Below are 14,699 nucleotides of genomic sequence, written 5' to 3' on the forward strand. Positions count from 1 at the left end.
TATTTAGCCTCATTACATGGACCACTATTTATCATGCGGGAGGTGCTGAATGTGGGGAATGTGAGATGGAATCTCTGTTATGGTGACACAGCTAATGTAATACAGTGAAAATTAATGGTAATAAAGACTCATTTTCTGTGAGATTGAGCCCCTGAAGCACAATCACGGTCCGTGTTGTCTTTACAGATCTCTATTTGTCATGCTTTTCTGTCTGCGCCCGCTGGATTCTTGGTTTAAGCTGCTTTTGTTAAAACACTGATTCTTCAGCCTGTACAATATGCTATATATGCTTGCATTTCATGTATTATTACGGCAGAAAAATGGGTAATTAGTCACAACTGTCATAAAAAGGAATAAAAAAAGCTTTTGGAGGTGAAATGAATTTAATGAACCTTTAATTGCAGTAAGTAAGTTTCTTTTCTTTTTTGATTATTCAGAAACTTACTAATAGACATATCTATTTTTACTGATACATAAGTTCTTAGCTATTTTCTCAAAGTTAATAGTTAAACCTCAAATGGGAATTTTCAAGCTGTCTTTAACATGTTAAAAAAATCATTCTGTGATGCATAAGCTTTTATTTTTCAGTTTTCCATGTCATTGGTACTTTATTTCTTCATATGCCTGATGTTAAGCATTCATACTCTGTTTAGAATATGTTTGGCAACAATTTGTTGTATTTGATGTGATCCCAAAATTAGAGCCCATGATGTTCTCTATTTAGAGTTTGACGCTGCCAGTAGTACAAAGCAGCAGGTACTGAGTGATGATTAATTCGTTTGGATTGCCTAATTGCTTCACAGCCAAATAGTTAATTAGGCCAACACTCAGATTATCATCTTAAGGATCAGTCAGGTACAAAAGTGAACCTATTCAAATTTCAAAGTGTGTAAACCTGACACTCTGGCTCTGTTTCAACACTCACTGTCTGTTGCCTACATACACAGTTGCTTTCGGAGGCAGCGTCTAAACTGGGTTTGGTGTCTCATAAGAGAATGATTTGGAACATCACACATAGGCAGCAATTTACAAATAGCACTTCACACAAGAGTTTGCATTTTGCAGTTTAATTAGCTTCAAAAGTAAATCACAGAAATATTGTGTATAAAACATTTGTCATTTTAATTTCATATATATATTAAAATGATGTATTTATTTGAATTTAAATGTTTAATTATGGAAGCTTGTTTTTGTCATAAATCTCCATCACTTGCTTTCAGATGAAATGGCATTTAATACACAGAACCGTAGTTCACTGACAATTAGGCAATATCATGTTCAATGTCGCCTGTGATACTGAACGCAATATTGTGTAGCTTGTCAGTGAACTAGGGCTCTGTGTAGTAAATGCCATTTCATCTGAAAGCAGGTCATGGAGATTTACTACTCCACAGCCCTTCTATATCTATCTATCTATCTATCTATCCATCTATCCATCTATCCGTCTATCCATCTATCCGTCTGTCTGTCTGTCGTTCTATCTATTGTTGCATTATGGCATTAACTTTTAAAAGAATCTTATTAGGCAGCATCATTATGTTGCATTTCCTCTGGGACTAACTGGAGTGTTTTCCCCAGGTCCGTGGGGCAGATGTATGGGCAGCGAGTGCGGTCCAGGAGGCAGTCAGAGTCGGGCGGTGTGGTGCGCTCATGTGGAAGGCTGGACCACCCTTCACACCAACTGCCTTCAGTCCACACGGCCGGCCAACCAACAGAGCTGCTTCCGTGTCTGCGACTGGCACAGGGATCTGTACGACTGGCGGCTGGGCAGGTGGAACCAGTGCGTTCCCATATCACTGCGCACCGGCCGCACAGGCATTTGTCTGCAAGGCGAAGAGGGCATCCAGATGCGGGAGGTGAACTGTGTGCTCAAGGCGGACAGCTCAGCTGCGGACCACGCCATCTGTGAGTACTTTGAGCCCAAACCCAGACAGGAACAAGCCTGTTTAATTCCTTGCCCTCAAGACTGTGTGGTGACCGAGTTCACCCCATGGACCACGTGCTCCAAGACCTGCGGGCTGGGTCTGCAGAACCGCGTCCGCTCCGTCGTGGCACCGCCGCTGTTTGGCGGGCTTCCTTGCCCCAATCTGACGGAGTTCCAGACGTGCGTGCCAAGGGCCTGCGAAGGCAGAGAGACGGTGTTCAGTCTGAAAGTGGGTGGATGGAGCGAGTGCAAGCTGCCTTCTTTAATTTCACCTCCGGCCTCCTCGGCTGCCCCCTCACGCATCGCCCGCCAAGCCCGCCGGCGGAAAGGCAAAGAGAGGAAAGGGAACCGTGACCCGGAGATGCGCGAGCTCATCAAGAGCAAAAGGAACCGCAACAGGCTGAATCGACTAGAGGACGACCTCTGGAATATGGAAATAGGCTACCAGTCTCGGCAAGTGGTGTGTGTGCATCGAAACGGAAGCACGGTGTCACTCAGGTTAGTGACTTTAATTTATTTGACATAAATAACAATGAGTTTGTGAGGGGCGGAAGATTGATCTGTTCAGTGAACTGTATTACCAACTAACTAATTTTGACAAACATAGTTGACGGGTCAACGACTAGATCTTTTTTTTTCTATTTAATCATTTCTTAAATACTTTACTGCACTCAAAAAATAGCTTGTTGGTCTAACTTAATAAAATTATGACACACATTTCCACACATTTAAACTGATTTATTTGAACTTAAACTAAGTTAAATGTACTGATGAGTAAAATTCATGCTATTTTAATGAGATCACAACAATTTCCCTGGACATATTCTGTGAATGTTCCCTGAACATAATTCACTCTTTTTAATCCAAGCAGTGTTGTTGCTCTTCAGACTGGTGCCTTTGTGCAGAATTGCGTAAGTTTTATGCATTTTTATGAAAATGGAAATGGAAATGCCTTTTAGAGTTTTAATGTTTAGTTATTTTGAACATTTAAAAGACTTCAGACAACATAAAAGGATGTTTTTTGTTTTGTTTTTTGGTTACCATTGTGGTAAAGAGTAGAGCTTGAGCTTAGGTTGTCAATAGGTGTCATACACACATGTAAATGTTTTATGATAGTTTGATTGTGAAGGGTAGAAATGCTGATAGTATAAACTGTTTAAATCATGTGCTGGCTCTCAAACTGATTTTTTTTTTTCCTTTTGATTCTCATATTTATTCTTATGAAAATGTAACAGCCAGCATAACACTTTTTTAGTACAACATAACACTAAGTACAATTTTTGTAGCATGCAAGTAATGAACAAGAAAAAATGTTCTCATGACATTAGTATAGTTACAGCTCATGTGGCCTATACCCTAACCACAAAGTCTATACTTCACCATAATGGTAACCTCAGATATAATCATAAACATAAACTCTTTTAAATGTCAAAAATAACTAACCAACAAACTTTAATATGTCTTTCCCTTTAGCAAAAACACATTAAACAGCACTTAACTTCAACATTTATTCTCCTGGTCTATCAATACACAAAGCATGCTGGGAACTAGAAAAGAATTGTAAAATAAATATTTTTTATTATAATTTATCAACATTCATACAAATTTTTTTAAATATATTAAACAATGCAATTTGTACAATACCTAGGAGACACCTCTTCTATGATGAGCATGTTAGAATTGTTAATATCCATTTTTATATTTATTTTCCTTTTTGTTAGTTTAGGATGTAAAATGTTATGTGGTGCGACTCCCCAAAACTTAAAGAGTTTATGAATTAATAAATATCATTATATTAATATTACTATATTTAATCAATTATCTAAATAATAATTAACATATATATTCATTTATTTAAAAATGCATTAAAAATGCAATTTGTGCAATGACTTGGATTCACCTCTTCTACGATGAGCATGTTTTTCATATTGGATTTCTAAACATTTATTTTTATGTTTTCTTTTCATTCATTTAGGATGTAAAATGTCTTGTGGTGCAACTCAATATAGATATTTATAAGTAATAAATATAACTAAAAGTCAATATTAATTCATCATATTAATTAATTATTAGTAATCTTTAGCATTTATTGTTATTGATTACAACTGCCCTTTTTTTTATAAAAAAATAACAATAATTTTATTTTTAAAAATTATAATTCAAAATGATTTGATACGCACACACTCACATATTCAAAGTTTAAGAAGGATATTATTGTTTACTTGTAAAATATTACCCATAAAAGTTTGTCATACAAAGGCTGAGCAGTTTTAGCTTAAATGTGCTTATATTGTGCTTGAGGCTTTCTCACTTTGTCCGTTAATATAAAAAAAACCCTGGTCATTTTTCTGTTTGTGTTAAAAGATACTCTTTTAAGTATTAGTTTCTCCTGAGCTGCATCTCTTTTGTTGTAGCACTAATGGATTCAGGCTAATAACGGTTAAATGAGTGTGAAAACTAGGGATCCCGGCGTATTTCTGCTCTCCGTCAGCCGCTGACAGTAAGTGGATGACGGCTGCATGACTCGTCTGGGTCTCCACTGTGCTGTCAAAGCTCTCCCACGCTTGATGTCTATTTTCAATGGCAGAAATGACAACTGTATATTCCCCAGCAGCAGATTGTGTGACACGGCAGGAATCTGTGCCAGCACTTTCCACCGAGTATTAAATGTTCAAGAGTTTTGTAGTTATTTGAAAAGTTTTGGGTGCAGCCTTATAGTCTGTGTATCTCAGGCGTACAGTGTTTAGCCTTTGATATTCGTTCGAGCTCAGGAATATGGAAACAGTTGAAAGGAAAACATTCAGAGCGTTTCTGCCTGAGGAATCTGCAGGTAAAGTTAAGTTCATGGAAACAGTTCAATAGCCAACATCAAGGTTAAAGCAACCCAGCAAAGTCACATATAATACACAAAGTCACATACACCATTCAACATTTTTTTTTTAAACATATTAAAGTCATTTATGCTCATCAAGGCTGTGTTTATTTGATTAAAAATGAAGTTAAAACATTTAATATTGTTATAATTTAAGTGAGATGTTTTCTGTTTGAATATATTGTAAAATGTACTTTATTTCTGTGATTCAAAGCAGATTTGTCTTCAGTGTCACATGATCCTTCAGACATCATTCTAATACTGTATGCTGCTCAAGAAACATTTATTATTATCAATGTTCGAAACAGTTGTTTTGCTTGTTATTTTTGTAGAAACCATGATATTTTATTTTTTGGATTCTTTGAATAGAAAGTTAAAAAGATCACCGTTTATCTGATTTTTTTTTTTTTTTGTATCATTGTAAACATCACTTTTCTATTTATTTAATGCATCCTTGCTAAATAAAATTACTAATTTCTTTAAAAAATTAAATAATTTTACTGACCCCACAATTTTGAACGGTAATTTTACTCTGGACCACAAAACCAAACTGAGATTTATACATCAATAAATAAACTTTCCATTGATTTATTGTTTATTAGGATCGGACAATTTTTGGCCTAGATACAACAATTTGAACATCTGGAATCTGAGGGTGCAAAAATCTAAATACTGAGAAAATCACCTTTAAATTTGTCCAGATTAATTCGTAGCAATGCATATTACTAATCAAAAATTAAGTTTTGATATATTTATGGTAGGAAATTTACAAAATATTTTCATGGAACATGATCTTTACTTAATATTCTACATAAAACCAATAATTTTGACCCATACAAAGTTTTTTTGGCTATTCTACAAATAAACCCCAGCCATTTATGCATATGTAATGTATGGATTTGCTAAATAACCATCATACCTCCAGGAGAATAAATATTTATCTTCTCTTTGCTCCTGAAATATTTATAGCTGTTTTGTTTCTTCAAGAAAGTGAAAAATACGTTTTTCTGTGATCAGCCAGTGGACCATCACAAACAAACAGTTCACACCATTCTCATTCTGTTTCTTTACTTTGCTTTTGTCAGTATAGTAAACCCAGCAGTACTTTGTAATATTTTGCCAGAGATATCATCTGTGTTTGTGGCTTTACACAAGCTCTAGAAAACCAAAGACCGTAAATCATATGCCTTTGCTCAGTGTTATGCATACAATAGCATTGTTTAATTGAGTATTTCCTGCTAATTTTATTTAGGATTTGATGGACTTCTTCATAAAGCTCCTGTTGCCGCAGTGAAGCTCTCCTGAATTTCCACAATTGAGTTATTCTTACATTAAAGGAGAAACATCATTCTCATTTAAATGGAAATGATGGTGTCCTCATTCCATCGAGCAGCTGTAAATAACGGCTTACCAAGAATATGCAACACAGTGCATAAAAACAATGTAATATTTGGAAGTTTGAGGTACAGCAAAGCATATTTCAGCAGAACAACACTGCTTGAAACCAATTTGACACTCGGGAAAAGTCAAATCTGCCACAGATTTCTTTTCTTGTTTAATATCCTGTTATATACATCACATTATGGAAGCTTTTTTCATGTGTAATTTAAACTTTAGCAAACATGGCATTGATATGTGTGATTTATTTCTGTTAATCAGTTCCAATTGTAAAAAGTGCATATTTATAATTTAATAAATACAATAAATATGCCACTGTCCTTTTAATTTATTAATTAATTAATAAACATCACTTTTATGTATTATTAATATCACCATAATTAATTCTCATAAATAAATAAATAAATACAAATTTAATAAATTCCATTTTAAAAATCCATAAAAACATCACCAGATCAGAAATCTGTTTATATATATATATATATATATATATATATATATATATATATATATATATATATATATATAACAACAAAAGTTTTAAAACATCTGTTTTTTATATTTAAAGTGACATGACATTCAGCCAAGTCTGGTGACCCAAGTCTTTGTGCTCTGCATTTAACCCATCCAAAGTGCACACACACAGCAGTGAGGACACCCCTGGAGTAGTGGGCATCCATTTATGCTGCGGCGCCCGGGGAGCAGTTGGGGGTTCAGTGCCTTGCTCAAGGGCACCTCAGTCGTGGTATTGCCAGCCCGAGATTCAAACCCACAACCCTAGGGTTAGGAGTCAAACTCTATAACCACTAGGCCAAGACTTCCCCATATAACAACAAAAGTTTTAAAACATTGTTTAAATGTCTATTTTAACATTTTATTAAAATTACATTGTTTGTAAAATATATATATAAAAAATTATAATTTTAAATATTGTATATAAATATATTTCCCTTTCAGTCGGTCACTCTCTACGTCAGCGTTAGTATCGTTCTGCTCAACTGTGTCTGCTGTGAGGCTTTGTGTGTTGGTGAGACGGCGCTTCAGCGGTGGTTGTTCCTGTGTTGAGTGAGTTGCGCACTTCAGGCTGCACTACCCCCTGTCATGTTGCAAGCGCCCAATCCCCCTGTGCGCCTCAGCACTAAAAGAGCATTTCCTAAAGAACAAATTTCTCTAGAAGAGCTTCAAGGGTGCGTCTTTGTAAAGATGACGGATCATCCTTATAAGAATGCCATTTTACCCGTGCGTCTCTGGGTGTGGTTGTTACCTGGCAAAGGGTGATGGTCACGATCACTGCCTCACTTGTCTGGGCATCGAGCACACTGAGGTGGCTTTCATGGATGAGTCCCCACTGCGGGAAGATGACCATCTCGGAGCTGCGAACCAGGCTCTGCTACCTTCAGGGGGCTGAGTCCCGTTGCCGCTGCCACAATCTGGGGGTCGTTCTGGTAGCCGACAGACGAGAACCACTTCCGGCAGTAGTGCAGGTGGTTTAAGGGATTACAGTCAAGAGCTTTGCCCAGCAGTTCTCGGCTGCCCAGAAGCAGACTGAGGCGATCCGACACATCCATCCCCGGCGGGCAGCTGCTGCATCCACCCATCCGCCGGCCGCAGTGCCCCAGCCTGCTCGTCGCCGAGGGCTATCCTCTGCGTCCGCTGGTGGATGGTGAAAGCACCTCTCCCTCCCCTGGAGGAGGGCCAGGTGGAGAATTTGGAAATCTCGATGAGAGAGCAGTTTTCTCTATCTCTGGGTCCCAGGAGGGCACAGAGAGTTGCGGACGGCCAAGCACCGGACCTCACTCATCCCTCACTGACCCTCACTGAGGGTACTCATATGTGTATAGTCCATGGTATAGCTTTAGAGCCCTTGTTTCCCCGGCAGACTTCTGCCTTTCTAAGAGGGTTTTAATCACCTCTAATTTCTCCATATACATTTAAATGGATGCTATATGTGTATTTCCCCCTGAAAACTCCTTCGGGAAGGATGGGGCTTCCATAGTGTCCCTGTTCCAAGCGGAACGCGTATGTTTCCCCAGTGTTATCCAATCTCACCCAGTGAGGTAGTGCTTTGACAATGGTGAGTGGACCTATTTGTACCGAGCCCCGGCCTACACCTAATAGGGGCACAGGCGGCTCGCACAGGGCACTGGAAGGGGCAGCACCCATGGCGCTTCGGTAGGGATCCCAATTTCATCGCCATGGTTGCTGTACCACCGCTGGGCCACCGGGTCACCGGCTCGGCTCCTCAGCGAAAACCTGGTATGCATTGCACCTGCTGCCTTATTATACTCACCCTGTGATCAGCGGAAACTGGATGCAATAATTGCATGCCAACGTGCATTGGCTTGTTTAGTTTAAACTCTAAGTAGATTGGTCTATCGAAGCGATGTCCCATATTCGTTGGTCATCCTACAGGGAACGAGGGTTACCATACATAACGTAGACGTTTTTTAAATATTTATAATTTTTTAAAAAATATTGCCACTGATTTCAGGCATGCCTGGTTACTCTGGTAAATATAAATGAGCACTGATGTTCATTAAAAAAAAAAAAAAAAAAAAAAAAATTCCTTTCAAATGGTACTATTTTGTACTTTTAGGGTGACCATTTTGTAACTTCTTTTTATCTTTTTTTCCTTGGCTTGGTTAATTCATTTAATTTTGCCCAGCCCTAGTCACAATCTTGATAATAGCCCCATTTATTTTATAGCACACGATTGCTATTCCAGCAACAGACATGCTCTCTTTTTCTGCCAAATACAGTTTACCTATGGCTACTATCGTTTTTAGACCTCAGGAAGAGTTATTGTGCTGCAATATGGTGTCATGATGTTGCCAGATTTTTAAATGGTTTCGAGACGTCTTAATCTGGGTTTAAAGTGGGTGGAAAACAGTGCCAGCTTTGAAGTTTATGTGTTTAAGAGTCCGTGCTGCCCTGAGGTGAGTTTGGCAGCCGCGGCACCTAAATGAGCGGTTGCTAAATGAAGCTACGCTGGAAAGGAAGCAGCCTGTGATTAGCTGTAATAGCAAGTCAGCTGCATTTCCTACAGAGAAAATGAGAGACTAAGAGAAATTGGTGCATTCACACTGATCAGCATTAAGTTAGCGGCCACTGAAACAATTACAAAAGCTGTTCAGCTGCGATTTGAGTTTGTTAACAAAAGCATGTGATTAATGTATTAAAAGACAAAAAACTGCGGTGATACTGTAATGTGATGGTATCAGGGGTTCTCAGCTTTTTATTTGTCAGTTGAGCCCCTGGAAGTTTTGTTATTTGTGTTTTTAATTTAATTTAATTTAATTTAATTTAATTTAATTTAATTTAATTTAATTTAATTTAATTTAATTTAATTTAATTTAATTTAATTTAATTTAATTTAATTTAATTTAATTTAATTTAATTTAATTTAATTTAATTTAATTTAGTATTGGCCATATTTAATTTTATTGAATTTTTGTAATAATTTGTTTACAAAAAACAAATTGCAAAAATCTACTTTAAAATAGTTTATGAATTAAAAATGTATATTATAATATTTATGTTTATGTCATTTTTGGTATAACTCTTGCATAACACTCCAATAAACAAATATTTCTACTGAAGAAACAATTATTTAATTTTTCAACATTTTTTTTTGATATACTGTTATATATTTAATTTTTTATATTTTCTGTTTTCATTTTAATTTTGGTCAAAGATTCAGTCATTTTGTGTGTCTTTTTTAAAATGTCTGTAGTTTTTGTTACATTTTAGTTTTTAGGTTATTTAGTTTTAGTTATTTTAATACTTCAACTGAAACTGAACAAAACTACTTGATAACTCTAAAATTGTTATATTGTCATGTTAACGGACCAGTCCTTCTACTTGTCTGTCCTGTATCAGTCAGTGTCCCCACTGGAGTCTGCCGGAGACGTACCTGTCCTGTCTGATGCCCAAAGACTGTGTGGTCAGTGAATGGAGCCCGTGGGGCTCCTGCTCAAAGACCTGCTTGGACCCCAGTGTTCCTCAGGGCTCCCGCTCCCGCAGCAGACAGCTGATGGGACTTCCTACCGGAGGAGGGTCCGAGTGTCCCCTGCTGGAGGAGAGCCAGGCCTGTGAACCTGAAGGGGACGGGGTTCCACCCTGCGCTACGTAAGCACAGCAGAAACATGTTTTCACTACATTATACATTTGTTCATCAAATATGTGTTTTTTTTCAAGCCTTGAAAATTCCCTGGTTGCATCTCATGCTATACTAGACCAAAATTTAAGTGTAATTTTCCAGTATTCAATACATATCTATTAGACACTGATATATTTTCTACACGTATAGGCATACTACACACACTACTGTTCAATAAGGTGTCAGTAGGAATACTTTTTGTAAAGAAAAATGTATAAAGATTTTATAAAGATTTTTATTTCAAATAAATGTGTTTTTTTTTGTTTTGTTTTTTGTTTTTGTATTCATCAAATAATCCTGGAAAACAAATACTATCATGGTTTCCAACCAAATATTAACCATAGCAACTATTTTCAACATTGACAAAAATGTGACATTGAAGACTGGACTAATGATGCTGAAAACTCAGCTTTAAATAAAGTAATATAAATTACATTTTAAAATATACTGTAATATAAAACAGGTATTTTAAATTTGTAATAATATTTCACAGTATTACTGTTTTCATTGGAAAGAGCTGGTTAGTCAGACTGCAAATGTAGAGATTGACTGGTATAAAAATATGCATGTTATTTTATTATTTATTTTTGCTGCAGGGTTAGTAAAAATGTTGGCAGGGCGAGTAAAACATGAACCAGTGGCTCGACAGGGTCAGACTATAAAAAAAAAAATCTTGATTTCATACAGTCAGTTTGAGTGAGTGCTTTTGAGTTGCAGATATAACACTTTCTTATTTAGACATGACAGTTATATCTCTGTTTGGTATCAAAGGTTTGCATTTTCAAGGTTTTGTGTGTGAAACTGCATCACATCATTGGAGTGATGATATTATGAGAGTTACACCAACAAATTGATGTCATCTTGTCATATCTCATTATGTGTCAACCCCAAAGGAAACATTGTTGCTCAGAAGTTTCTCTTTCGTAATTCAAACGATAAATTGTGGTTCCTAGTAAGCCTGTCATTGCAGTTTCAACAGTTTCATAAGATTCTCCTTTCGTAAAGTCAGAGTAGAAACAAATTAAGACAGTTGTTGACATACAGTAAACGTACAGAGCAATAAAACGAACAACCTAGGCACACTGGAAAATCTTTCAGAACTTGAATTAAATTAAATTACATTTTAAATTTACATTTGTATTTATTTTCACTTGAAGAACATTTAAAACATTCATAAAAAAATTATGATAAAAAAATTTGTAAGCAAAATGACAAAACACAACAAAATTACTGAAATTAAAAACTATAGTATTTAGTATATAGTATTTTTGGTCTGATTGCATTTGAATTTATATTGAAATCTCTTATTGTTTTCTTAACAAATCTGAGCATAGTTGGAAACATTGACGAGATCTCCTTTGAATCTCTAGAAGAATAACATGCTGCAGGAGAACTGTGTAACTGGGAAACACTCTAAGCTAATTTGCAATCAATTTAATCTTCTGTTGTCAAGGAGAAGCAATTGAGATGTTAACGAGATCTCATTTGGGATTTTCCTATCCTGCGGGCATGTACATGAAACAAGCGCAAAAAAACAACAACCCAGAAGTCACGTCTCAGCATGACAAACAGTAGTGCTTTCTGCTCTTCATGGAGAATTGCCGGCGTGGAGCGGGAGGCCTTGCCGGGAGCCTCTTGACCCCTGCTCTGCGTGAGCGGTGGTGCCAGTGAGAGTCAGCACATGAGCATATGGAGACGGGGTGAGACGGATCAGGCTGCTCTCTGCTCCTGAGCCAAGAGAGATGCACTGACAAATGGAAGTGATCTTAAGAGCTCGGTGACGCTGCTCTAATCTCGTTCTCTCACAGATGGCCCGCACTGGCATGCTATCACAGGCCACACAATGCTTTCTGAGTCTCCCACGTACTATGAACAGGCAGCTCGAGAAGATAATGGATTTTCGCAATTCTGTTTCACACTATACCAAAAGCGGGAAAGAAAAATCACAAATGACATCTCTTTAATATCGCTATTTTTTTTCCAACACAGAAATAAGATTAAATGGAGGCTGACTAGAGATTCTGAAATCTTTTCAGACTATAAAATATCCCAGTAATCAAATATGTCTTAAGGTTTAAGAGATCTATCCACCCATGCACCAATCCATCCATCCAAAGACCCACGCACCCACCACCATACCTATCCACCTACTTATCTACCTTCCTCTCATTCACCAATTCATTCATTCATCCATCCATCTATCCAGCAACCTTCCAACCAATAAATCTACTTACCTATCCATCCATCCATTCATTCACCTACCTGTTATCCATCCATCTATCCATCCATCCACAAACCTATTATCCATCCAGCCAGCCATCCCTCCACCAGCCTACCTATCCATCTACTTATCTACCTTCCTATCATTCACCAATTCACTCATTGATCCATCCATCTATCCAACAACCTACCTACAATCCATCCATCCTACTGCTTATCTAACTTTATCCATTCACCAATTCACTTATTCATCCTTCTATCTAACAATGTACCTACCCACCTACCTGTCTACTTATATATATCTGTCCATCCTTCCATCCGCCCTTCCATCCGCCAGTCAAAATGCTTTTATTTTCCAAATAAATTCCTGAATTTGTAGGTAAACAGGCTACTGAACTGCTATCTTTATTGCAGTTTTAAGCAGAAGAATTAAAATGCATTTAAGTTTATTTATTGTGATATCAGACATTTATTATCAAAATCTTCCAAGATCCATTTTATTGTTTGTTTTGTTTGGATACTCTTGGTTTATCATTTTTAACATTAAAATTTACATGACCGTGACACACAATCCAAATGGAATGACATTGTTGTTTGTAAATGTTTCTAAAGGTTTATTACAACAGTATGGTTGATCCAAAGAACAGGTTCAGAACTTAATAGCCTGTATTTGATGTTGATTTCAGTTATGCCTGGCGGAGCACTGAATGGAGCGAGTGTCGTGTTGACGCGCTGCTCAGCCAGCAGGACCGGCGGCGTGGGAATCAGACGGGTTTGTGTGGCGGAGGTGTTCAGAGCAGAGAAGTGTACTGCGCCCAAGCCAACGCAGAACTGCTCAGCTACATCAATAACAACAAAGACAAACAAGGTACAGGTATCTGCTTGACAGTGTATAGTAATCAGAATTTTTACTTAGACATTCAGTTCTGGACAAACTTTTGCGCGAGTCACCTGAAAAACTGCATGATTGGCTGATAGCACAACAAAAATGTGTTCAGTCCCAAACCCTTCACTAAAGTGACTATCCTGAGCTGTGATAAAGATTGATTGATTGATTGATTGATTGATTTTACTCAGTCACTCACACTCACTCACTCACTCACTGACTTCTCCAAATCTTTTTAAGTTTCACATGATTCCTTAAGAGAATATTTATAAAATTCATATGATGCCAGAAGCAAATCTTTTTAAATTCCATTTGGTTCCATAAGAAAAAATCTAAAATATATTTATATTTATATTTAGTTCTTTTTTATGCTAAGAGGGAATCTTTGATTCATATGATTCTACAAAAGTCTTTGAGTTTCGTATGATACTGTAAGTGAATCTTTATAAGTTTCATACAATTCCATAAGTGAATCTTTATAAGTTCAAGCTGATTCTAAAATATAATCTTTTTAAGTTCCATTAGATTCACTAAACAAATCTTTACTGTTTCCATTTGATATGATGACAAAATCTTTGTTCCTTAACATGTCATAAATAAAATCTTTGTTTCATTGGACTCCATAAGAGAAACCTTAAGTTTATTAATGCCATTGAAGAGTTCCATGTGATGCTGAAATTGAAAACAGTTTATTATGAGAAAAGACAGTGAATCAATTATTTATTTATTACAAAGTGTCTATTATAATGAAATAACATTTTGTGATTTATATGTTGCTTTGCAAAAGAATTTTGTATCTCTCAGAACAATGTAAATCCTAAAATACTTGGATCTGTTCATCATGCTTCTCCTCTTTCCTTGCTTTTTCCTTGTCCATCTCTTAAAACAAATTTCTTACTCTACTGTATATATTACATCAGCATTTCTTTGCATGCTACACACACACACACACACACACACACACACACACACACAACATCTCTCAATTAATGGCCCACCCGTCTTCATAGAAAATACCTTCTTTTTTTTATCTTTCTCCCTCCTGCTTGCTCTTTTGATGCTCAGAACTGTAGGGTGAGCACACTGAAACTTATCGTAACGCACATGTCTCCGAACATTAGAGCAGATGAGCGCTGACTGCATGAAAAGCTCCAGTTAAAGAAGCACTATTAGAACAGACCACTGGTGGAGCTGCGTATGCTGGGAAATCTGTGTCCTTATCAGCGTGGTGCAGGAGACG

General features: G+C 36.9%; 1 protein-coding gene across 1 annotated transcript in view; it reads left to right on the top strand.

The window, feature by feature from the left end:
* Window positions 1-14,699, top strand: part of LOC132158880 (thrombospondin type-1 domain-containing protein 7A-like) — a 132,724-nt gene that overhangs the window by 43,141 nt on the left and 74,884 nt on the right. The window contains exons 2-4 of the mRNA XM_059568492.1: window positions 1,579-2,422; window positions 10,074-10,322; window positions 13,260-13,441. Coding sequence (XP_059424475.1) covers window positions 1,579-2,422; window positions 10,074-10,322; window positions 13,260-13,441 — 1,275 coding nt within the window. The remainder of the gene's footprint in view (window positions 1-1,578; window positions 2,423-10,073; window positions 10,323-13,259; window positions 13,442-14,699) is intronic.

The sequence above is a fragment of the Carassius carassius genome, chromosome 15 (genome assembly GCF_963082965.1).
Source record: "Carassius carassius chromosome 15, fCarCar2.1, whole genome shotgun sequence".
Taxonomy (NCBI): domain Eukaryota; kingdom Metazoa; phylum Chordata; class Actinopteri; order Cypriniformes; family Cyprinidae; genus Carassius; species Carassius carassius.